General features: G+C 48.6%; 1 protein-coding gene across 5 annotated transcripts; it reads right to left on the reverse strand.

The window, feature by feature from the left end:
* Positions 1–687: 687 nt before the first annotated feature.
* On the reverse strand, positions 688–25,493 carry TSKS (testis specific serine kinase substrate; the record flags this gene model as incomplete). 5 transcript variants are annotated; one of them, XM_080909016.1, is made up of 11 exons in its annotated part: positions 688–844; positions 979–1,103; positions 2,049–2,184; positions 4,221–4,394; positions 4,796–4,990; positions 5,663–5,949; positions 6,549–6,632; positions 7,335–7,418; positions 7,599–7,694; positions 15,284–15,506; positions 15,803–15,972. In XM_080909016.1, the coding sequence occupies 11 exons, from the start codon at positions 15,970–15,972 to the stop codon at positions 688–690; spliced, it is 1,731 nt and encodes a 576-aa protein (XP_080765142.1). The 5 variants fall into 5 exon arrangements, with proteins under 5 accessions (XP_080765142.1, XP_080765141.1, XP_080765144.1 ...); XM_080909015.1 differs by having other exon boundaries at positions 6,549–6,659; XM_080909018.1 differs by lacking the exon at positions 15,803–15,972 and adding an exon at positions 25,414–25,493 and having other exon boundaries at positions 767–844; positions 979–1,146.
* Positions 25,494–25,596: the final 103 nt, after the last annotated feature.

Here is a 25,596-nt window from a genome sequence, read left to right on the forward strand (position 1 = left end):
CTGCAAAATGGGGTGAAGGATTCTGCTAGGACATCAAAACTCGAGGGCCCTCTGTCCCACAGCCTTGGGGACATGGTTTCTCTCTCTTCTGCTCTTCCTCCCTCCTCTTCGCTCTTTCTGTTCCCCGTCCCTTTCTCTTGGTTTAACGTTGTTTTTTTTATTTTTTATGTGGTCAGTGTGTTTTGTGTGTGTGTGTGTGTGTGTGTGTGTGTGTGTGTGTGTGTGTGTGTGGTACTGCAGTGTGCATGCAGGGCCAGCAGAGGGCGTCAGATCCCCTATAACTAGAGTTACATTGCGAGCAGCCATGAGTACTTGGAAATGAACTTGGGTTCTTTGCATCAGTAGAAACTCTTAACCATCGAACCGTCTCTCCAGCCCCTTGGTTCTTTTGACACAGGGATTAATGGAGCACAGGCTAGCTTGGGGTTTTCTGTGTAGTCAAGTCTGGTGTGCACCCCAATCCTGGGTGGTGGGAATGATCAGCCCAGAACTTCAGGCCAGCTCAGCAAGTGCTCTACAGTGTGATCTGTATCCCTTTCCCATTTTGCTTTTAGGACAGGGTGTCGCTGGGCAACCCAGGCTATCCCAGGTCCCATGGAAATCCTCTTGTATCCGAATCCACACCCAATGACTATACTTTTTGACGCCAACTCAAGAGTCAGAATTCATGCCAGCATGAGAGGCCATTTATTGTTCAGAGCCTGGGCCCCCACGTTTAGGGGGATCCCCTCCAGTGCTTCCTCCCCCCATTGCCCCTGTGGACCCCTCAAGTGGCAGGTGGCTGAGTTGGTCGTGGAGGGAGCACATCTTCAAATGCATATAGTCCAAAGTGGCCACCTTCTCCCTGCAATGACAGCCATCTGGAAATCAGTCCTGTGGCAGGCCCAGCCAGGACAGGGTGGGTGAGAGGCGGAAGGAGGAGCCAGGCCCCATCCAGAGACCTCACCCTCCTCCCATGCCCTCTGCCTCCGTCCTCACTCCGGCTTCATCTTGTCCGTCAGCAGTAGGTTCTTGGCCCGAACGGCCTCGTCTTGGGCCAGCCGAAGGGTGGAGCTCAGGGCCTCTGCCCTGACGTGTTTGGCCAAGGCCTGGCGCTCCAGCTCCTGGGGAGAGGAGTGTAGGCGCCGCTGGGCTTACTGGACTGGGCTGGGGGTGGAGGGGGAGCTGGGTCGCGGAGGGCAAGGGGCAGGGTCCCGCATACCACCCAAAGTAACCACATCAGGCCTTGAGTTTGGGAATTGCCCTGGGGAATTTCACAATTCACTGGTCTCCCCAACTCCCTCTGGCAAGAAGCCTGCGAATGTCCCTAATGCACTGGGCTCTGTCCCAGCAAGCTGTCCCCTGAATGCCCGTGGGTTTTCCCAATATTGTGTGAACCCTAGCATCCTTCTGCATCCCATAATTCTCAAGACCCCACATCTGTGATGCCCGTGTCTGGCACGAGAATGGTCCCTAGGGTTACAATGTTCTAAATCCTACAGTTCACCAGGCCCCGTGGCTCTTTATGTACTAGTGGGGCTGCAATGTACTGTACTTCATATCCCATCATCCCTAAGGCCAAAGTCCCATCATGCCCTAACCTCCATATCCCCCAATGCACCAAGCCATGACCTCCCATGTATTCCCGGCTGCTCAATATAACTTAGAGCCAGTCACTATCAGACGCTGGCTCTCTATGTTCCACAGTGTATCAGGCCTCAAGGCCTAATAACTACAGGACTGGGGCTTATGTCGGTGCCTCCCCCCAGTCTAGATCAAGGGTCCCCTCTGAGTCCAGTGACCTCCCTGGAGGGCTAGAGAAAAATCAGGCCCACATTCCATGATCTATAGAATGAATCTGCCCCATATGTCCTGTGACATCCCAGACCCAGTCTTATTATGCCTTGGACCAAAGTGTCACTCCAGGTTGCAGAGTGACTGAGCTGTCACTCAAGCCTTTGTCCTGCCTGCACAGACCCCATACAGGCCTCCCCTTCCTGCCAAGGCTCCTCAAACCCTTCGAAACAACAAAAGTAACGTGGGTCATGGCAACCCATGGTCCCTGGTACCAGAATCTTCTTGTGTAGCCTCTGGCAACTGGGGCAGGCAGGAGCCAGACCCTTCTGTTTCACCTCATCCACCAGCGGGGTCAGCGCGCGCTCCAGCAGCTGCTGCAGGGACTCCGTGGATAACTGCTGCCCCTGGCTGTAAAAGGATGGTTGACAGGCGGATGAGGCCCTGGGTTAGACTCCATGTGGCTGGTTCTGTTGTTTTGTTTGTTGAGACAGGGTCTCTCTACATAGCCCTAGCTGTCCTGGAACTCATTACGTAGACCAGTCTGAAGTGGAAGTCACAGAGATACTCTACCTCTGCCTCCCGATGGCCAGAATTGAAGATGTGAACAAACCACCAGTCCTGGCCGTGTTTCTTTAGGCACCCTGTGAAACCATCCTAACAGACATTCGCTTCGACGTAAGACCTAACCCCGTGTTGTACTGGAAAAACCCACTTCCTGCTCTTTCCACAACATATCCAGTTTTCACTTTGTGTGTGGAGATCAAGGGTTGATAATGTCTTGCTCAGTCGGTTCCAACATATATTTACGTTTTAATTTTTTAAAAAGATTTATTTATTATATTTAAGTACACTGTAACTGTTTCCAGACACACCAGAAGAGGGCATCAGATTCCATTACAGATGGTTGTGAGCCACCGTGTGGTTGCTGGGATTTGAGCTCAGGATCCCTGGAAGAGCAGTCAGTGCTCTAACCACTGAGCCATCTCTCCAGCCCCTATTTTTAATAATTTACTTATTATGAAGTGTTCTGCCTGCACATACACCTGCCGGCCAGAAGAGGGCACCAGATCTCATTATAGATGGTTATTGAACCACTCTGTGGTGGCTGCCTGGGAACTGAACTCAAGACCTCTGGAAGAGCAGCCAGTGCTATTAGCCTCTGAGGTATCTCTCCAGTCTGTGTTACTTTATTTTAACCTATGCACATGTGTGTAGATGTGTGGAATTGGATTCCCCCAGAGCTGGAGTTAGAAATGATTGTGAGTCGAACTCAAGTCCTCTGAAAGTGCCGTGTGGGCTCAGCCTCCTGAGCCATCTCTCCCGCCTTTTGCTTTTCTGTTAAGATTTATCTTTGTGTGGATGTGATGGAATGCCACCTGTGCACAGACAGGTGCCAACTGGGGCCAAAAGAAGGTGTTGATCCTGCAAGTGGGATTGCAAGCAGTTGAGCTGCAAATGGGACTCATGTCCTCTGGAAGAGCGCTCTTAATCAGCAAGCCATCTCTCTAGCCCACCTTATGTTGATTATTGTGTGAGTATGAGAGAATCCGGGCACGTAAGCGTGGAGGTTGAAAGACAACTATCGGGGGTGGATTCTCTCTCCTCCCATGGTGGGATACAGAGGTCATAGGTTTGTCTGGCTGTCAGAACACGTTTATCCACTGAGCCACCTTTCTGACCTTACTTATTTTTTTTTCTTTTCTCTTTCCTTTAAAAAACAAACAAACAAACGAATGAGGATCTTTCTAAGTAGCCCTGGCTTGCCTGGAATTTGTTACATAGACCAGGCTGCCTCTGCCTCCTAATTTGGGGATTGGAGGTGTGCATGAGCGTGTCCAGCCCTACGTTTTTGGTTTTGTTTTCAGATGTATTTGCTTATGTGTATGGTTGATTTGTCTGCAAGTAGGTCTGCACACCAGACGAGGTCACTGGGTCCTATGGGACTACAGTCACAGGTGTCTGTGAGCCACCATTGAACTTGGGGCTTCTGGGAGAGCAGCCATTGCTCCTGACTCCTTTACTTTCCAGCTTTCTATCTTAGTTTTTAAGGCAGAGTCTCATTTTTTAGGACAGGACCTAGAGTTCCTAGATTCAACCAGACAGACCAGTACAGGGATCTCCTGTCTACTTGCAAGACAAACGCTTTTCTAACCGAGCTACCCCTCTGAGCCCCTGGCATTATGCCTCAGAGAACCCAAGCCTCATGACACCCCAGCCTTCCCACAGTGTGCTGGAAATGCACCCAGTCTCAAATACCAGTGCGTCCAATCTTTGCTCTCCACAAGAAGCCAATTTTTTTTATCATGTGGGAAGGATAAAAAAGTCGTTCCCACAATGCAACAGGGCTCTCATTCTGCAGCCCACAGGAATCCCTCTCTCACAGTGGCAATGTGCGATCAATCCTAAATTGTGATCCACAATGCCGCTGTCGCCCCTCCCCATACCTGGCACAGCGGGCACAGGGGCCTTGGGCAGACCTATCCAAGTTCAAGGCGTGGTCAGGTCCCCTTCGGGAGTTCTGAAGTTGCCGTCCCAGCTCCTCCAGAATCGGTTTTACTGGGCCCAGCGCCTCTAGTTCGCTCCTCAGTGAAGCGACAGACACTGCCGACCTCTCCACCCTGAGGAAGGAGAGCAACCAATGTGGATAACTTGCAATAAGCTGCCAGCCTTGGCTCTGGCGGGTCTGTCCATCTCCATGGGGATAGAAGCCAGGGGCTTCTGCTAGGCAAATGCGCTACTCTTGAGACACACTCATTCCTTACTGGTGGATCTTAAGCAGGGACTCAGCTTCAAAGTCAAGCCCTTAACCCTTAGCAGGGGTGGGGGGTGGGGGACCGAGTACGAAGGGGGCTCAGTTTGAGCCACACCCCAGCCTCTCACTGGAGAATCTAGGTCACTTAGCGCGCCCACCCCCTCCACCCCCCAGCTCAAGCCTTTTTCCTCAAGGATCCACCTTCCAGTTGCTTCCTCTTTCCCATGGACCAGCGCCCGCCCCCACCAGCACCCGCTGGGCTCTTACATAGTGCACAGTTCATCTGCTCTGCCTCGCAACTCCTGCAAGCCCCGAGCGGACTGTGCTTGTTCCCGCTGCGCCCGCTCCCACTGGCCCAGGAAGCCATCCAGGCGGCCGCCCAGGCCTCCTAGCAACCTCAAGGCCTCCTGCACCGCCCCCTCCTCCTGATGCCACCGGGCTGCCAGTGAGGACACCTCCCTCCTGCGAGGATCGGAAGGGGAGAAAGGGTTGGGTATAGATTTGGCCGCGCATGCACCTGTCGACCTAACCCTAACCTAGCCCCAAATAGGTCACCAAACTATTTTCTTTTCTGTCTCTCTCTCTTTTTTTTTTTTCCTTGTTTTGTTTTTAAGACAGGGTCTGTTGCCGGGTGGTGGTGCACACCTTTGATCCTAGCACTTAAGAGGCAGAGGCAGGCAGATCTCTGATTGTTTGAGGGCCAGCCTGATCTACCGCATGAGTTCCAGGACAGCCAGGGCTGCACAGGGAAACCCTGTGTCAAAGACAGTCTTAGGCTGTGCTGGTACTCTATATGTAGACCAGGCTGGCATCGAACTCACAAAGATCCTTCAGCCTCTGTCTCCCAGTGCTGGTACTAAGGGCATGCGCCACTCCACCCACCACCGCCCTCTTTTCCTTTTTTTTGTGTGTACTAGGTTAGCCCGCTAACACCGATGCTATCACCCAATCCTCATCCAAGTTCGGTTTCTATGCCCACTCGCTTAGCTCCCCCGAGCCCCGCCCACATCACGCCCTAAGTCCCTCCCACATCAAGCTCTTCCAATTCTCACCCACCAATAACCCCTCTAGGATCCACTCTGTCCCGCCCACCCAGCCTCTAGGCTCCTCCCAGCTCCCCCAGTCCCCGCCCACCTCAGCTCCTCCAATCCGCTGGAGACCTTCTGCAACTCCTGCTCGCTCAGCGAGGGTCCCTCCCCTGCGCGGACTGCCATGCCCCAGCCACTGGAGGACAGGCCTCGCGGCCGAGGGGGTTCCTCCGGGCTACCAGGAGGGCCCGAGCAGCCCTGAATGGAAGTGGCAGGGCCCAGGCCATGCCGGGAGAAGCCAGCCTCCAGCTTTTGCTCCAGCTCCTGCAACTCGGCCTCCTGTCTCCGGGGCGTCTCATCCTGCAGTTGCTGCTGGAGGTATCTTAGCTTCTCCTGGTCAGGGGAGGACAACAATTCAAGATGTTCGGCACTTTACTACCCGCAGCTTAACTGCAGCCCCAGGGATCCCCGAGACTGCAAAGTAGTGTAGAGAGAGGATGGTTGGGAAGTAGGCTTGCAGTCCGAACTCAACTCCTGCTGGTCTTTAGGAGGGCCGATAACATTTAAACTCTGCTAGCTGTTTCTACAGCTGCGGGCAGCCTGCCACTCCCTTCTCCTATCCCGCCTGCCAAAAAATCAGCCACTGCCTCTTAGGGATCACGACAAGCTTTCTCGACGTTTTATTGGAAAGTGAGGTAGCAAGTCTTCAGTCTAGACTCGGCCTCCCTAGTCGTTTCTGGCTACACTCTTGACAACTAAGCTTCCCCCGGTTCCACCCTGGTCCCACCCAGCAAACCCTTTTTGGCTCCTCCCCTGGGCTCCTCCCTCTTCTGACATCCAACCCCTACAGCCAGGTCCCAAACTCTCTTCAGTTCCCGGGAGGCTCGGGAGCCTTTACACCCCTGTCCTTGTCCACCATAGCTCCTCCAACCCCCATCCCGAGGCTCCACCCACACTCCTCACTAGCTTGGGACCCCTCCACACCCTCGTACCTCCAGCAAGGCAGAGTTCTGCTTCAGGACATTGGTTTTGATTTCAGCGTCTTCCACTGAACGGGTCACTTTGCGGCAGTTCTCCTGGGTCAGGACATCAGGGCGGGGGCCCTGCCTTCCCATTCCGGTTCTGCCCCCCACCTTCAGCCTCGTTTTTTGCATAGCACCTGCCCTAGGTAGGATGCACCCACTTCCCGACCAAGCTTCCTTTCTAGCCAAGCCCGTACTGCGCTAACCCTTCGACCATCCCACTTCTCCTGCGCTCCATTTGTTTTAAATTTTAAAATTTTAAAGATTTTTTTTTCTTATGAACCCGGAGGTGACAGCGCGGCTGTAGGGGCGCACGCCTTTAATCCCAGCACTCAAGAGTTTGAGGCCAGCCTGGTCTAGTTTCAGGACAGCCAGGGCTACACAGAGAAACCCTGTTGTGAAAACATAAAATTCTTATACGTATGGGTGTTTTGCCTATGGATGCGTGCAACCAACAATGCATAGAGCGGCCATGAAGACCAGAGGACAGTGACATTTTATTTTTGGTAGCCATGAGAGGGTCTCATGTACCCCGGCTTCCAACTTGTTATATAGCTGAAAAAGAATCTTCAGCTTAGCAAGTTCTGAGGTCAGAGGAGTGTGCTACCACACTCAAGCCTAATGCCACGCTCCGACGGAGCCCAGGGCTTCCTGCAACGCTAGGCAAGCAGTCTACCAACCAGCCACATCCCAAGCCCTCCGCGGTCCCTTGCTCCTACCACTTTCTCCCCAACTGTGCCTCCCACAGCGACTCACCTTCAGCTGACTGCAGTACCCCTCTAACTCTTCTGCCTCCTGCCGCCTTCTTTCCAGATTCTCGCTCAGCACAGAGCACTCGCTCTTGACCATGGAAGGGAGGCAGGGTTACGCAGAGGCACGGTTAAAGATTCTATGGGGAGCAGGGGCTTAGCCTCCCGAGGACTGAGCATGCGCAATGGAGAAAAGGAGGCTATAAGCCTGGAACTTAGTTCTGGAAGCAGAGGCCACAGACAGGGACACAGGGATCTCCAAGTATCATACCTGCAGCGTCTGAACGTGCTGATTAACCCTCGTGGTCTTTTCCTTCAAGCTCGTGATGGAGTCTTTGGCACGTACCAATCCACTGTTGACTCCACTCTGGTGAAGAAAGGGCGGCATGTATATTTCAGCACCAAGAACATTCTAGAGGGAGCAGGCCGTGTTTTCAGTTTGGTTTTGCTTCGGATGGGTATGTGGCTTTGGACAAAGCGTGGCATCCTTGAATTTAGTTTTCTCGTTTGGTAAAGCCAGTAGACTAATATTCTTTTTTTTTTAATGATTCATTTATTTATCTATCTGAGTGCTCTATTTCTATGTATGCTTGCAATACAGAAGAGGACATTAGATCTCATTACAGATGGTTGTGAGCCACCATGTGGTTGCTGGGAATTGAACTCAGGACCTCTGGAAGAGCAGCTAGTGCTCTTAACCTCTGAACCATCTCTCCAGCCCGATTAATATTCTTCACAGTGGTGCTGGGACAGGTAAGAGGGAAAATGCCTAGAATTCCCCAGTTGGAGTTGAGGGTGTGGTGCAATGGTAGAGCCACTGCCTAGAATCCCCCGTGAGGGGCTGGGGTGTGACTCAGTGACAGAATTCTTACCAGCATGTACAAGACTGTGGGTTCCAGCCACAAATTTGTACCCCTAAAGTCCCTCCTTTTTTCCCTGTCTCCCCCACCCTGTGATGTATAAAACTGACAACCATCTTGGGTCATCAGATAGAGACCATGAAATCTGTCTTACCATGCAGCTGTGGCTGGCCTGGTACCCACAGAGATCAGCCTGCCTCTGCATCCTGAGTGCTAGGATTAAAAGTGTGCCCCCACCCCCCCACCCCCCCCCCCGCTCCTAACTTCCGGTGCTCAGTTCTCACCAGCTGCTCTGAGAGGCAGCAGCTCGTGCCCTGTGCAAACTCTTCTGTCTTTTTGCTACAGCAGTCAGACTTGTTAACATAACCACGGCCACTTACATTCTCGTTTTCCCATGAGATAAAGACTGTAAAGAGTTCCTCTGCAGCTGAATGAGCCCGTGTGGCCATGGCGGCCAATGTGGGTGGGTGGGCACCATGTGGACACAGGGATGTGTTGGAAGGACAGGCAGGAATCCCTTCCACCTTCCTCTTCCTCCTCTTTCTCAACTTCAGCTTCCTTTTCCTCATCCCTTTTCTCTCCTGATTTTCATTTTTACTTTACTTTCTTTCTTTTTTTTTTTTTTAAAGAACCTGATTCTCTGTACTCATTAAGTAGCCCAGATGAACCTTACATCCTGGAGATGCCCCCACCTCAGTTTCTCATGTATTGGCATTGTTAGCAACAGCTCTGCACCCCATTCTCCTTACCTTTTGAGACAGTCTTACCCCATCGGTGGTGGCTCACACCTTTAATCCCAACAATCCTGAAGCAGAGGCAGGGGGATCTCTATGAGTTTGAGGCCAGCCTGGTTTATAAAGTGAGTTCCAGGACAGCCAGAGCCGCACAGAGAGACCTACCCTGTCTTTAAAAGCAAAAACAAGGGCTGAGAGATGGCTCAAAACTTAAGAGCACCAGCTGCTCTTCCAGAGGTCCTGAGTTCAGTTCCCACAACCATCTCTAATGTGGCTCATAACCAGTTATAATGAGATCTCTTCTAGCATGAAGACACATAGGCAGAACACACTGTATACCTTATAAATAAATCTTAAAAATAAAAGGAAAGAACCAAACCAAAACTATGATAATTAAAAAGTTTCCTTGACTGTAAAATTAAGAAAATACGTTTTGTAATGAAAATATATTAAGGTTTGTCAGTGGCTAGGTATGTGGTATACACCTTTAATCCCAGAACTCAGGAGGCAGAGGCAGGCAGATCTCTGTGAACTGGTCTACGTAGTGACCTCCAGGGCCTCCAGAGCTACAGAGTGAGATCTTTTTCGGGGGGTGGTGTTGAGACAGAGTTTCTCTGTGTATATTGGCTGTCTTGGAACTTGTTCTATAGACAGATTGGCCTTAAACTCAAGACTGAGTGCTGTGGTCAGAGGCATACATACGCCACTACTGCCCAGCTGTGAGAACTTAGGGATGTGGTGGACCAGGTACGGAGGCAAGCATCTGTTGTCCTAGCAACTGGGAGGTTGAAGTAGGTGATGCTCTGAGGAATGCCGGCTGCCACGCCATGAGCATCGGTGTTAGGAAAAGCAGCCTATTTGTCCGGGAGCCTAGGTCTCCACTCAAGCCAGGAAGGAGTTGAGGCTCCCACCGGGGTAATGTCTTGGGGCATCTTCCAACCCTAGTCAAGCCATCAGAAGAATCCAGCCCTGGCCCAAACGTTGCCTGCACACGGATCCCATCAGGTGAGTATAGCCCCTAAGCCTAATATCAACTGCATGGACCTCTCACCAGAGGCCCACAGCCCTCGCAAAAGTGATCACGCCCCATCCCACGGATGTAATGTCTACAGCAACCTCATCCGACTCCAAGGGTAAGTCCTGGGTGACCAACAATATTCTCACCCCATCAGAGGACTATGGCCTAGGACAAAATATGAACCTACCCTGGTCTCTTCAGAGGACCATAACCCTGGCAGAAATGGCTCTGTGCTAGAACCTTCCAATTTAGCCATCCCTGGATGGTCTGTGTCAGGACAACTTCCAAAGCATTAGATAATATTCAAAGTTTCTTTCTGAGCTGGAGAATCAGGAGTCTACCTTAGGGGGCACTCTTTGGGGGGGGGGACTTAGAACATTTATCCCGGGTTAGCTCATTTGACTTCCTGTATGACCTTGAGGAGAGCATCTTAGCCAGCTGTACCTCAGTTTCCCTTCCTGTGCAATACAGATTATCACTAGCAGCCACCATCACAGGATGACTGATTCGAATGACCTGGGTCAAGACTTGGGAAGGGGAACTCGGGATCCTTGGAGGAGAGAGGGGATGGGAGACTGGCAAGCTAAAGAGTTATAGACAAAAGGACGCCATGAGTCCCTGCCTGGAGCCTCTCTCAGTTTCCCTTCCCGTCAAATGGGAGAAAAGGCCAGATAGCTGTGGTAGTAAGAGCTGGCCACAGGGCCAGATCTATAGCCACAGGGTGGTCAATATCGAGATTGGTAGAACTAGTGACCCATGTCAGTCAGCGTGGCGGTGGAGGCAGGAAGGTCAGAAGTTCAAGGCAATCCTCTGATACGTAGTGATGCTGAGGGTCACAGCCCAGATGGAGTGCTCGCTGAACACACACAAAGGTCTGGGTTCTGTCCCCAGCTACAAAGAGACTTTGAAGCCAACCTAGTATGCATGAGGCTCTGTCTGAAAAAAAAAATCAAGGGCCCCAGTACAGCAGAGGTGGCAATGGTGACACATGCCTGTCTCCAGGGTCCCAGTACAGCAGAGGTGGCAATGGTGACACATGCCTGTCTCCAGGGTCCCAGTACAGCAGAGGTGGCAATGGTGACACATGCCTGTCTCCAGCACTTAGGAGACAGAGCAAAAGGACCGTGTGCATGCCAGGCCACACAGGGCTCTGTATGGAGATCTCTACCCCAAAGTAAAATACCGAAGATGACAGTGTGTCCAGGAGGGACTAAGGAGCCACCACAGAATGGGGTAAGTGTGTCAGTGTGTCCTTAGCAGGGGAAACCCTAATGGTGACTGCTGTCATTCATCTCATGACCACACAAGAGCACCAGCCTCTCAGCACAGCATTTCTGCCTCCAGGGAAGCTACGAGTGGATACCGGTGATGACCAGTCACCATGGCCTCTGGGGCTCTGTTGTCTGTGTCTCTCTGGGTCTTGGCCTCTCTCTCTCTTCTCTCTTTCTCTCTCCTCTCTCTCTCTCTCTCTCTCTCTCTCTCTCTCCTCTCTCTCTCTCCTCTCTCTCTTCTCTCTTCTCTCTTTCTCTTTCCTCTCTCTCTCTCTCTTCTCTCTCCTCTCTCTCTCTCTCTCTCCCCCCTCTCTTTCCCCTCTCTCTCCTCTCTCCCTCTCTCTTCTCTTCTCTTCTCTCTCCTCTCCCTCCCTCCCTCCCTCCCTCTCTCTCTCTCTCTCTCTCTTTCCCCTCTCCTCTCTCTCCCCTCTCTCTCCTCTCTCCCTCCCTCCCTCTCTCTCTCTCCCCCTCTCTCTCCTCTCTCTCCCCCCTCTCTTTCCCCTCTCTCTCCTCTCTCTCTCCCCCCTCTCTCCTCTCTCCCTCTCTCTCTCTCTTTCCCCTCTCTCTCCTCTCTCTCCCTCTCTCTTCTCTTCTCTCTCCTCTCTCTCTCTCTCTCTCTCTCTCTCCCCCCTCTCTCTTTCCCCCTCTCTCCCTCCCTCTCTCCTCTCTCTTCTCTTCTCTCTCTCTCTCCCCTCTCTCTCCTCTCTCTCTCTCTCTCTCTCTCTCTTTCCCCTCTCTCTCCTCTCTCTCCCTCCCTTCTCTCTCTTTCCCCTCTCTCTCCTCTCTCTCCCTCCCTTCTCTCTCTCTCTTTCCCCCTCTCTCTCCTCTCTCTCCCCCCCTTCTCTGAGACCATCTCTTCCCTCTCCTCTGCAGCTCGAATACTGAGCATGCATCATTTACCCTAATCCCTAAAGCGATCACAAGTTCCCTGCCAGAGAGGAAGAAGCTGAAGTAAGATGCTTGAGGCCCATGCACACTCAGGAAGCTTCCATCCTTAGGGCCCTGAAAGCCCATAGCCCAGAGCTGTTTGGATGCCATCAGTCCTTGGGCACGAGTTCTTAGCTCTGCAGGGAGACATCCAACTCCAGGCTCACATGAGAATCACCAGAAGGCACTGGGGTGGGGGCGGAGGAGGGCTGAGTCTATCACTTGCCTGGTTTCCCATCCAGCACTAGCCCCACCCCTTCTGGCCTCCCTGCCTCCTCTCCCTTGCACATCCTGCCCTCCTGTTCCAAAGTTTTCTTTGGTACCAAACCCAGAAGCCTTCTAATTCTAGCCTCTGGTTCTTAAGGAGCACTCCCAGCCTTTTGACCTTGGGAATGACTCTGCCTTCTGTAACTCGGTGAATTTTCTCTTCATCTTTAAAGTGGGTCAATATACCAGCTCCCTTATACGTGCTCTAAGAGGGGAAGTGACGTCACCAGACATAGCTCACAATAGGGGAGCAGTAAATGGGTTGCTTCTCCCTTCCCTACTGAATCCACAATGGTTCCCTATGGCCCTTGGGACAATTACCCATGTTTTGCAGCCTGTGTGGGCAGTGTCCTGTTGTCCCTCCAGCCCCCATCTTTCCTGTATGCAACGCCCTGTCCCTTTTTTTCTCCAGACTTTTCACATGTTGTTCTTGGTCCTGGTGGCCCCAGTACCTTTCCCTGTGTTTGCACGGAGAATATATTATTTCAGTTTCAAGGTCTAGCCTGTGTGTTCTCTTCTGCAAAGCCTCATTGGCTACTCTTGTCCACTGTCCTGTTCTGTCCCAGCCAGTGCAGCTATCACACCAACCTTCCGTGTGACTCCCTAAGCTACTTCTGCTACTTCCAAGCTCTGTGACCTTGCTTACGTTACCTAACCTCTCTGGGCCTCCATGGCTTCACCAACAGAGAAATGAGGCTCAATGCTGACAAGTAATTACTACTGCTGACAGTATTGGGGGCTGGTGGCTGGCTGCCACACCAAGGCTCAGACATGAGTAAGTAGTCCCTTCCTCCTAAGCACACCCTCTAGAGATGGGCCTGGCTTTCTGTCTCAGAGTCTGCTATTTCCTTTACCCTAGTGATTATTAAATTGTCCCTCACAATGGGACACGTTCTCTGGCCTCCAAGACTCACAGGTCTCGGTTGAATCTCTAACAGATTCTGCCTTAGTTTTTTTTTTTTTTTTTTTTCTTTAAAGACAAGGTCTATGTAGACCAGGCTGGCCTCCAAGTTACAGAGATCAGCCTAGTTTTGCCTCCCAAATACTGGGGTTCAAGGTTTGAGACACCATTCCTGGCATGTATATATTTTCTCCACGTACTTATTGTCTCAGCACCAAGATGCCAGGGCTTGCGTGTGACATCAGCGGACACCTTGCAGGAGTTGGTTCTCTCTACCATGGGGATTTCTGGGATTGAACTCAGGCTGTCAAACTTGGAAGCACCCACTGAACCCCCACACTGGTCTCAAACAATGACATCATCTTTTCCTGGTCATCTTTCTCCCAATCTCCCATGTCATGTCTTATGATGCCCCACCCCTAAGCAAGGTAGGCTGAGGCTTTTGGACCTTAGACAGATCAAGTCTATGGCCCTGTTGGGTAAGGCAGAGAAGCTATAGAAGCTACATGTACCCCACCTCACACAAAAACATAAATGCAACTTGAAAGAAAGAAAGAAAAGACTCAGTGGCTAGAACATTAGCTGCCTTTGAAGAGGACAAGGTTTGGTTCCCAGACACACATACATTCATACACACAAAATTAAAAAAAAAAACAAAACAAAAAACCCAAAACCCTTTGGTTTAAACTCCAGCACAGGCTGGATGTTGGTGGCACATGCCTTTAGGCCTACCACTTGAGAGGTAGAGGCAGGCAATTTCTGTGAGTTCAAGTCCAGCCTGATCTACAGAGTTCCAGGACAGCCAAGGCTATACAGAGAAACCCTGTCTCAATAAAACAGGAAGCAGGGAGTCAGGCAAACTGGCCCAGCAGGTAAAGGGCAAAACACCAAGCCTGAGGACCAGAGTTCTGACCTTGGGCTCCACATCATGGGAGTAAAGAGCCTACAGTCTAAGTTATCCTCTGATTTCTACAAGTGCATTGTGGGGGCAAGCCCCTCCCCAAACCACCCAAAGAACCAATTCAGAAAACATCTTCAGAGAGAGAATCTGAGAGCCACCAGGATGGAAACTACAGCTGAACTAATTCTAAGACACTTCACTGGGATGCCCCCTCGGTAAGGTTGTGGCCACACTTGAATGAATCTTCTAAGCACCCTCCTCCTGACTGGCAAGGTTATGTGTATAGTAAATTTTTCTTTTTTTAAAAATAAAATCTCTAGCTGTGCCATATAAACCCACTAGTTCCAAAATGTTTTTCTACACAGAAGCCACAGACCTCAGTCTGGCCTGAGTCAGGGAGACTAAGATAAATGTCTCAGTCTGGGTGTGGTGGTTTATGTCTTTAATTCCAGCCAGTGGCAGAGGCAGGAGGATCTCTGTGAGTTCCAGCCCAGTCTGGTCTACATAGAGAATTCCAGACCAACCGCAGTTCCATAATAAGACTCTGTCTCAAGAACAAGGTCAACAACAAAAATAATGCCTCAGGCGGTTGAAGTGACAGTGTGTAGCTGTCGCTGTTCCCTAATCCTGACATCTTAGGTTTTCAAGGGAATATTTATCAAAAGCTGGGTGTGTGGATTCAAGCCTCTTATCCCAGCTACTCGGAAGGCTGAGGCAGGAGGCCTACAAAGTCATGGCCAGGCTGGATAAAGGAGTGAGACCCTATCTAAGGAGTAAAGGCCAAGCTTGGTGTGGCTTAGCGGTTGAGCCTGCCTTGAGTCCTCCAGTGAGGGCCTGGGGCCCGTGTATTCTCTCTGTGTTCATGATGAAACCCAGGGCCTTGCAAGCACTTGCTAGCCAAGTGCTCAACCGCTGAGCTAAAACCCCTACCCCCAGGAGACTTTTCCTGATAAGGTTATTAAAGCCCATCTTCTGCTCCCGGAGACTGTAACTTCTCCTAAACTAGGTTGGCCCCCTCCTTGGATCTGCCTACCTCCATTAAGCGGACTGTGGCCCACTCCCATGTCAGCTGCTCACCAGTAGTTCTGTGATGTCAGGGTCCTCTGGAGCCCAGGGTGTTGTAGGGGAAGCAGGTGGCCCTGGCAGTGCCAGCGGACCACCGTCCTCTGTGGTCGAGTCTGTGCCGGACGAGTCGGGCTCCATGGCAGCCAGGTTGAGCAAGGACACGTTGGTGCAGGCTGAGGACCTCTTGAGGTTCAGGCACCAGTGCATGGGCTCGTGGGACATCCGGGGCTCCACCCTGCAGATGACCCAGGAGACAGTGGGGATGGAGGGCCAGAGGGGCGGGCCTTATGTCCTCAACACAGCACCTGCACCCTCTGAGACCATTGACCTTCTTTCCTTCATCTTCCATTTCCCCGTTGCCTTTCAGCCCCGCCCCCACCTCGCCCCTGCCCAGTTCGGTCCATCACTTCTACCCACCACTTTCTTCCCCTACCGCCTCTGTAGTGCCCTCGTCCTCGTCCCTCTTTGCCCTCAGCGTCCATGCTTTGGTGGGCGCCAGACTTGTCAACCAACAGGGTGCAGGAAACCCACCCATGGAAGGACACGGCCTTCTTTTTCTTCGTTATCCCCTTGGCAGGGCTGGTCACCCCCCCGGGAGCCTCAGGGACCAGCTGGGAGCGGCTGTCGACCCCCGCAGGCGGGTCCCCCGCTTCGTGGATCTCTTTGGATTGCCAGATTGTCTTCACCACCACGCTTGCCATGGCGCGGGGGGACCTGCTCCCAGGGGGAGACTCACCATCTACTCTGCCCGCCCCCCGGCGCTCAGGGTCCCCTAGCTCCTGGCCTGGGTCACAAAGGGCCTAACCACTGGGTCACAGAGAGGGGTAGAGGGAGAACAGGTCCTGGCTCGGCTGTCCCCTGTAGACCTCAGTGGACTCTTCCGACCCTGGTTTTGATGGTACAGCTCCTTCATTCCGATCTGGAGCACCCACTGGACTGGGCCCTAACCCTGCAGCCAACTCTGGGATCCAGTCCGAGGTCATCTGTCTCGCTCTGTGCCTTGCCTAGGACCCGAGAGACAGACAGGATCGTTTCCAAGCCCTTCCCTGGAGGACTTAGTGCTCAGTGAGGGCCGGGGAGGCCGAATCCAGAAGAGAGACAAAGGAAGAGATCCCAGCTTTGGACATGCCACAGGGAATCCGGAGAACTCATAGCGAATGCCATAGCTTCTCAACGTGTGCTTTGGGATTTAAGTCTTCATACTGTGTGTAAACTTTACTTTTTTTTTTTTTTTTCTTTTGGTTTTTTAAGATATGGTTTCTCTATGTAGCTCTGGTTGTCCTGGACTCCCTTTGTAGACCAGGCTGGCCTCAAACTCACAGAAATCCAGCTGCCTCTGCCTCCCAAGTGCTGGGATTAAAGGTGTGCAGAACCTGTTATTTAAAAGAAAGAAAGAAAGAAAGAAAGAAAAAAGACTCCAGGGGACTGGAGAGATGTTGTTAAGAGCACTGACTGCTCTTGCAGAGTTCAATTCCCAGCAACCTCATGGTGGCTCACAACCATCTGTAATGAGATCTGATGCCCTCTTCTGGTGTGTCTGAACACAGTTGCAGTGCACATACATAAAATAATATTTGAAAAAGCCAGAAAACCCAGCAAACGAATAGCGACAAAAACACAAAATGTAAGCGGTGAGTGAGAGAATGAATATCTTGGGCTGGGAGATTGCTCGGTGTGGAAAGGTGCCTGCCTGGAGTTCAGTCCCCCTGGACCCGCATTTCAAAAAGAAAGCTAATCACTGTGATGCCTTTGATTTGCTGGATCCCTGGGGTTTGCTGGTCAAATAAGGGAGCTTCAGGTCATGAGAGACTCCATCTCAAAACCAACAAACAACAACAACAATAACAACAAAACCCTAAAGAGGTAGACAGTGCCTGAGGAATGTATTCTGACCTCTACGCATGCTCACACACATGTATGCCTACCCATGTAAACATGTATGTGCACACACGGAGGAATACTGGTATCTTAGGCCTACAATCCCATGCCTGGGGGTGGAATCAGGAAGAGCAAGAGTTTAAGGTTGGACTTGGCCACACAGCAAGTCTGGCCAGCTAGTCTGAGAAGATGGAGGCAGGAAGGCTGTGAGTTCAGGGCCATCCTCAGCTACACTAAGCGACTGAGGCCAACCTGGATATCATGGAACCAAGTTTTTGAGATGATAATATTTGAGTATGAAGGACTAAATGAAGTAAATACATAGTCCTGTGATATCTAGCTTCTAAATTAATTATTTTTATGTGTGGGTGTTTTTCCCTCATGAGCATTTGGTGTCTGATGCATGTGTGCCTGGTGCCTGGGGAGGCCAGAGGAAAGTGTCAGATACTCTGTGACTGTCGTTGTGGATAGGTGTTAGCTGCTCTGTGGGTTGCTGGGAATTAAACCCCAGTTCTCTGGAAAGGTAGTCAGTGCCCTTAACAACCAGAACATCTCTCCAGCCAGTTTGCTTGATTTTCTAGACAGTCTCTCACTGTGTAGTCCTGGCTGGTCTCAATTCACAGAGATGCCTATGTACTCATACAAGTAAAATAAATAAACCTTATACAGTACACTCATGAATAAAATAAATCTTTTTAAAGATGTATTTATTTATTTTATGTATACAAGTACACTGTAGCTGTCTTCAGACACACCAGATCCCATTACAGATGGTTGTGAGTCACCATGTGGTTGCTGGGATTTGAACTCAGGACCTCTGGAAGAGCAGTTGGTGCTCTTAACCATTGAGTCTTTTCTCCAGCCCCTCAAAATAAATACATTTTAAAAGAAGAAAAAAAAATCATCTCTTTCTCCAGTGCTGTTTCCTCCACAGCATTTGAAATCGAGTTTCCCATTCTGCCTAGCCCCATGTCTGGCTAGACACTTAAGCTGTCTTTTGCTACTTTGTAGGTTCTTCTTTCTTCTCCCCTTCACCCCTTTTCTACCCTTTCAACCCTCTAACACTAGATAAGAGGGGGGGAAAGGATAACGGGGTGGGGGGAGATCCCTGAATAAAGACTCAAAATTCCAAGTAGAGCAGGTTGTGGTAGGACAGGGCTGTCTTCCCAGCTACTCAGGAAACTGTAGCAGGAGGATTGCAATGAGTTCGAGTCCATTCTAGGCTATGCAGTGACACCTTTTCTCCAAACAAACTGGCCCACAAGACGGCTTAGTGGGTACACAGGCGCTTGCCGTCAAGGGCGATCACCTGTGTTTGACCCCAACAACAACCTAGTTGGTAGGAGAAGAGAAGAGGTTCTTACTAGCTGTTCTCTGGGCTCCACAAAGGCATGAGCCAGCGCCTGCAAAGATGGTACTACTGTCCTGAGTCTCCTTCTTCCCCTCTCAGGTTATCTCTCCAGCGGCCATGAAGCTTGTGTGCGTTCGTGTGGGTAGACTGTCACATACACGGAGTAAATATATTTTTTAAAGATTTATTTACTTTATATATGTTAGTGCACTATAGCTGTCCCCAGATGCACCAGAAGAGTGCATGAGACCCCATGAGTGACAAAAGGTGTTGCTTGGCTTTCTTTTTTTTTGAAATCGTTGCAGAATCAGCTGCACCTGAGAAAAATGCTGGTAGAAGAGAAAACACCTAGAGGTGAGCAGCCCTGGGAAAAGGCGGAACAAAAAGGCTCAGTCCCAGTGACTGAGCAAGAGATCAGGAGTTCTTTAAGGAGGAAAAGAACCTGGGCTGAAGGGCAGTAGGATCCGAGAGGAGCTGAAAAGACTGGAGGACAAGCTGATGAAACAGCCCGTTCATGATCTGACGCCCTCTTTTGGTGTGTCTGAAGACAGCTACAGTGTATTTCTGTGTAATAAATTTTTAAAAAATTTAAAAAAGAAAATAAATAATAGATCTAAGGCAGTTTAAGGGGGGGTCATGATTTTATATAGGATGCACTCTCCTTATATGAGAGACATTCTAAATAACTGGGCTACTCAAAATAGAATTATTCCCTAGGGCTGGAAGGGGTTGGTAACAGCTGTTCTAGAGGCCGGTCCACAGTTGCCATGGTTAATATGGTGGAGGGAAAGAGCTGTGGATATTGGACAGAGAAATAGAGAGGGGGATCAGTTTCTGGGTGAAGAGGGGAACTCTGATACACAAGAACACGTTCAATTTGATGATGTTACTATAGAACCATGTCGCTAGGTGGCTTTAAGAGCTTGAGAGAATAAATCAATAACTCAAGAGCTAAGAAGATAGCCTTGTGGCAATTTTTGGTATTCAAAAATCATTATATTTAATCTATACACACCAAGAAAACTGTGACTATTTCTATGTTATGTTTGGTTTTAGATGTACTTTATGCTTATGGTAACTAGTAAGATTTCAATGCATACTATCAAACCTTAAAAAAAAAATCAAATATTGACAAAAATATATTGATATTGAAATAGAAGATTTGGTGGATACAGGAGCGGCTGTGACTGTCATCTCACAAAGCTTTTGTAATTCAGAATTGCAACTTCAAAAGCTTTATTTCCAGTTTCTAGGAATCGAAAAGTTTCTTTCTTTTTTTTTTTTTTTTTTTAATGATTTATTTTATTTATATGAGTACACCGTTGCTATCTTCAGACACACACAAGAGGGCATCTGATCCCATTACAGATGGTTGTGAGCCACCATGTGGTTGCTGGGAATTGAACTCAGGACCTCTGGGAGAGCAGTCAGTGCTCTTAACCCCTGAGCCATCTCTCCAGCCCAGGAAAGTTTCTATCTCATGTAAAACAAAGCCTGTAGTGGGTTAAATGTGTGGGACTGGAAGGTCAGTTAGAAAAGTTAAGACTTTATGTGGCTGACATATCCACAAGTTTATGAGGAAAGGGATCTTTTACAGCAGTGGGGTACTCAGATTAACATCTACTATCTTCTTGCAAGCACAGGATAGGGAAAGGTTTTCACAGTACCTACCCATAACAATGCTCAACCCATAAAAAAGATATCAGTGGGAAGTTCTTCCATAAGGAATGTTACATAGTCCAACTCTATGTTAACATTTTATGCAACAACTGCTAGAAATAATTTGTAGGCAATTTCCTCAATCAATTATTTATCATTACGTGGATAATATTTGGTTGGCTGATTATGTTACAGATACTTTAAAGAAAATATTTAAGGAAACAAAAAATTCTGCCATGCTGGGGGGGGGGGTCACAGTTACTACTAAAAAGCCTCAGAGAGGAGAGTCTATTAACTATTTGGGTTATGTAGTAAATCAACAAAAGATTCAATTGCAAAAAGGTACACACTAGAAGAGATCAGTTGCAAACTTGTTTGTGTGTTTGTTTGTTTGGTGTTTTGAGGCAGGTTTTCTCTTTGCAACCCCGTCTTTCCTGGAACTCCCTGTAGACCATGCTGCCCTTGAACTCACAAAGATACTGCTTCTGCCCCCTGAGTGCTAGGATTAAAGGTGGGCACCACCACTGTGCCTGGCCTGGTTGCAAACTCTTAATGGCTTTCAAAAATTAATGGGAGTTATTAATTGGCTGCAACCTAACATTGGATTAACTACTCAAGAGTAAGTAATTTGTTTCAAGTGTTACAAGGAGATTGAGACTTAAACAGTCCAGGATGGTTACCAGCTGAAGCAGAGAGAGTTAACTCTAGTAGAACAGAGACTGAAAAGATGTCTCTGTGGTTATTTTACCTTCACCTCATTCTCCTGTTCTCCTACAGGGCTCATCATGCAAACGGAAGATAGTATCAGTGAATGGATTTTCTTAGCGCACAAAGTAAAAAATTAAAGATTTACACAGGAAAAGTTTCAGATTTAATCATAAAGGGTAGAATAAGACTATGTCAATTGTTGGGAACAGACCTGGCAGAAATTGTAGTACCTTATACTAAGGATGAGATTATGTGATTATGAATAATCAATGAAAATTGGCAGAGAGCTTGTACTGGGAGAAATTAAGAGCAAATATTATAAAAGCAAGCCTTTTCAGTTTATAAAAGAAAGCTAATTGTATTCTCTCCTGTACTATAAGAATTCCTGAAGCATTTACATTCTATACTGATACAAAATATTTGGGAGTGTCATGCTATTAAGTCAGACAATAGAAACAAAGTAATTCAAAGCCCATAAACTTTAGTTTAAAACTCAGAGTTGCATGCAATTCCTATGGTATTATTAGATTTTCCTGAATTGCTTAATATAGTTACTAACTCTCACTATGCAGAAAGAGTTGTTTTGCATATGCTGAGTTTATTCTTGATAATAAAAAACCTTGTTATTTATACAATTACACCAGGCAATCAGAAATAGAAACTACAATAGAAATTAGATATCACCCACATTCAGTCTCATACATGCTGTCAGTTCTATTAGCACAAGGAAGTGAAGAGATTGACCAATTATTAATAGGAAATGTATTAGAAAACCACCATTTTAACAGTAAAAAGTTTTAAAGAAAAAAATTGTTTGTATCACTTAGCAACAAGCCAAGAAAATGATAAGAAAATGTCCTACCAGGGCTGGAGAGATGGCCCAGTGGTTAGAGCACTGACTGCTCTTCCAGAGGGCCTGAGTTCAAATCCCAGCAACCACACGGTGGCTCACAACCATCTGTAAGGGGACCTGATGCTCTCTTCTGGTATGTAGATGTACGTAGAGCACTCTTAACATAAAATAAATAAATCTCTTTAAAAAACAAGAAAAAGAAAATGTCCTACCTGTATAATCAAACTCCATTACCTACTGGAAGTAACCCTAGGGGTACCCCTCACCCCCCCAAATAAAATAAAATCTGACAGATGGCTGTTTCATTTTGCAGAATTTGGAAAACCGAAGGTTGTACATACTCCGGGTTTCAATGGGCACCTGCTTTGAGTTCTGCAAAGACTGACTCTGTAATTATACATTTACTGGAAGCAGTGGCTACTACGGGAATACCTGTGCAAATTAAGACTGGCAACGCCATGCACCCTTTTTCAGTAAGGTGAAGCAATTCTTTGCATAATATAAAGAACATGGCAGGTATACCACACGATCCTACCGGACAAGCAGTTGTGAAAGATCTAATCACACCTTAAAGGAAATGCTTACAAAACAAAAAGGAAGAAAAAAAGACCCCCTAGGGATGGACTAAATAGTGCTGTGTTAACTTCAAATTTTCTGAATGTTAATGAGAAAGGAACAACTGCAGCCATAAGGCACTGGGCTATAGAAAAAAAAAACAAAACAAAACTGTGGAATGAATTACATCAGTCTGTATACTATAAAGATGTGTTAACATCAGAATAGGAAGGAAAGCTTTGCATTGAGGAGGCAGATTTGTTCATGCCTCCACAGGAAGTAAGGAGTGATGGAAACCACTAAGACTGACAAAGACTAGAACTGAGCAGGAAAGGGTTCCTTGGGAACCTTGGCCACAGCTCTGATTTAACTGAAAATGCCTCTGTTTAAAGTTGCCTGTTACACATTGCCTAATTCATGGGTTAAAACAGAAAGGGGGAGATGTAGTGAGGATTTTGGAACTTTGATTTCTTAAAACAAACACACACACACACACACACACACACACACACACACACACACACACACAGAGAGAGAGAGAGAGAGAGAGAGAGAGAGAGAACTATAAGAATATGTTTTTGTTTAATCCCAGTTGTGGGATATGGGGCTGCTTCAGGCTGTCCATAGCAGCTGACTGTGATTTGCCTCATGCTGTTTCTGTGAATGCACAATGTATGGAATTCTGGGGACTTCTCAGAGGGTATATAAATGTTATGGCCCTGAGAGGTGGCGTGGGTGGTTGTTGTTTTTGTTTGTCACGGTTTACTCAGTAGTTGTGCACCAAGAAGAAACAAGAAGACATTAGATATCCTGATAGTGAAGATCAAACTTGCCCCAGGGAACTTGAGGCCTACCTCCTTTCCTACCCATGACTTTATTCAGGAATCTCTTTCCTTTCCTCTTTATTCTTTTCTCTTATCTTGTGGGCAGAAAAGTGGTGGAGAAGGTGGAAGAAAGAAGAATCTACAAAGTAGCCAAAGACAACAGCACCTAGAGGAAGGCTCTGTGGTAAGCATCAAGGATTGATTCTAACTGTGGCCAATGCAAAGGGCCTGGGGTCTAGCCATGATAAAGCTCAAGATGCTGGGGAGATTTAGGTAGCAGTGGCTCCTAATACAATAGGACAGGATCACCAGGCTTTTTGGACTACATCCAGGTAGCCAGAAATCATTTCCTTTCCTTTGTTGAAGAAAACAGGTCTGGTTTCTCCAAAGCTTACACTAAGTCGTGTTTCCCACAAATGACACAGCTGTGTTTGGCAGAAGGCAATCTGAGTTTCTTCCCCCGGTACCTGCTGCATTTCAGAAAGCTTTTGCTTTAGGTCTAGACTTAAAAATAAACCTGTGAGGGCTGGTGAGATGGCTCAGTTGTTAAGGGCACTGACTGATCTTCCATAGGTCCTGGGTTCAATTCCCAGCAACCACATCTACCAATACATCTGGTGTACTCTTCTGGCTTTCAGGCATACATGTAGGCAGAATGCTGTATACATAATTTTAAAAAAATCTTAGAAAACAAACCCAAAACTGTGAACTGGGCATAGTGGCATACCCTATTAATCCTAATACCATGGAGTCAGAGGTGAGAGAATCTCGGTGATTCCAGGCCAGTCTCATGTGCATAGTATGTCTCTGTCTCAAAATAAACAAGCAATCTACAGAGCCTGGACATGTGGGAGCACACTAAGGTTCCCGTCTACTGAGGACCTGGAATAAAAGACCTTTTCACCCAGAACTCAGTATCTCCTCTTGTCCATACCAGCCTGCATGAACAGAGAATGGGAAGAGATGCTTTACTAGGCTAATTAGAGACAGACTCCGCATATATTTTTGCTCTATTTTGTCTCTTCTTCACATCCCCCCATGGATGATTAGTCCAAACATCACTGTTAATCTGTATCCCTAGGTATTTTATGGATGTCTCTAATACTTAGAAAGTCTCCAGGAAATAGGCGTCTGATCTTGTGAACTCAGCATTTGGATGTATTAGGCAAGCACTCTTCCACAGAAACGGGCCCCAGCTCCTCATTGGAGGATTCAAGGCAGGAACTCTATATCTGAACCACACCCCAGCCCCTCCCTGGGAGATTCTAGGCAGAGGCTCTACCACTGAGCCACAAGTACACCCAGTCCTTCACTGTGGGATTAAAGATTACATCCTTAACCTTTTCTGTTTTTGACAGGGACTCGTGGCTATCCTGGAACTCTCTACATAAACTAGGCTGGCTTCAAATTCACAGAAAAATGCCTTCTATTGACAAGCACTCAATGTTGGCCCCTTCCTAGGTCCCAGGACACACCTTCTAGACCCATTCTGGGGGTCTAGGAAAGCCTGCCTGCAGTGCCGGTTTGTTCATGGGAATAATAGATATGGACTCTTCCAAGTCCCTTTGCCTCAAATTTCTCAGTAGCCCTGGGTAGTGGTGACTTGGGGGCTTTGCCTTCCCCGCAACCAGTGAACCAAAGAACCAAAGTCGGAGGCCAAACAAAAAGACCCAGTCCTTAGCATTGGCTTTAACTGGTTTTTCCCTGGGTGATTCTTCAGGAATGATGAAGGAAGCAATTTTGATTTTATGACTATTATATGCAGATTGTCTTGGGCACTGTAATTTAGGGAGGAAAAAAGAGCAACCTATGTTGAAAAATGTTTAAAAACCAAACTAGTAATCCCACAATTTTCCATTTTTGAACTGTGTAGTCTTGGGGAAACCATTCGATCTCTTTGGACCTCAGTGTTAACGGTAACAAGCCTTGACTGGCAGTCCCTCCTCTCATGAATATTACAGGTTTCCAGACAAGTCAAATTTCCAGGGACATTGTTTTAGTTGTTTTTAGGGAGGGAAGAGGGAAGAGGAATACTTCTGAGGCTGGAGCGCAGGAGTGGAGACAGATTGGGAAGAGGGAGGCGCCTGCGTAGTGGACACCTCACGGTCTCTCGCCTCGTCCAGCCCCTCTCTGCAGCAGGGAATTGCAGGCATCGCTCCACCTATCGCAGCTCAGCTGACTGACAGGCCTTCTTTCTCCTTCCTTTTCTACGGGTCGTCGCCTTTTTGCCCGCCCTCCACAACCGCCCCTTCGAGGGCGGAAGTATGACGCGTCCAGCAAATCGGCAGAGCCTAGCAGAGTGCGATCTCCTCACCCATTGGTCTTCTTTTCCTGAAGTTCCACCTCCTTCGGCCTCTTACGTTCCGCCCTCCCGGCGCGGAGCAGGTGGTTCATCCAATTAGCGTTGTTCTCGGCCGTTTAGGGGGCGGTCCCAGAGCGTGTCTTCGAACTCCGCCTGTCTCTAGGGCAACGCCCCCTGCCTCCTTGCTCCGAACGG

This window comes from Micromys minutus (assembly GCF_963924665.1).
Source record: "Micromys minutus genome assembly, chromosome: 32".
Classification (NCBI taxonomy): Eukaryota; Metazoa; Chordata; class Mammalia; order Rodentia; family Muridae; genus Micromys; species Micromys minutus.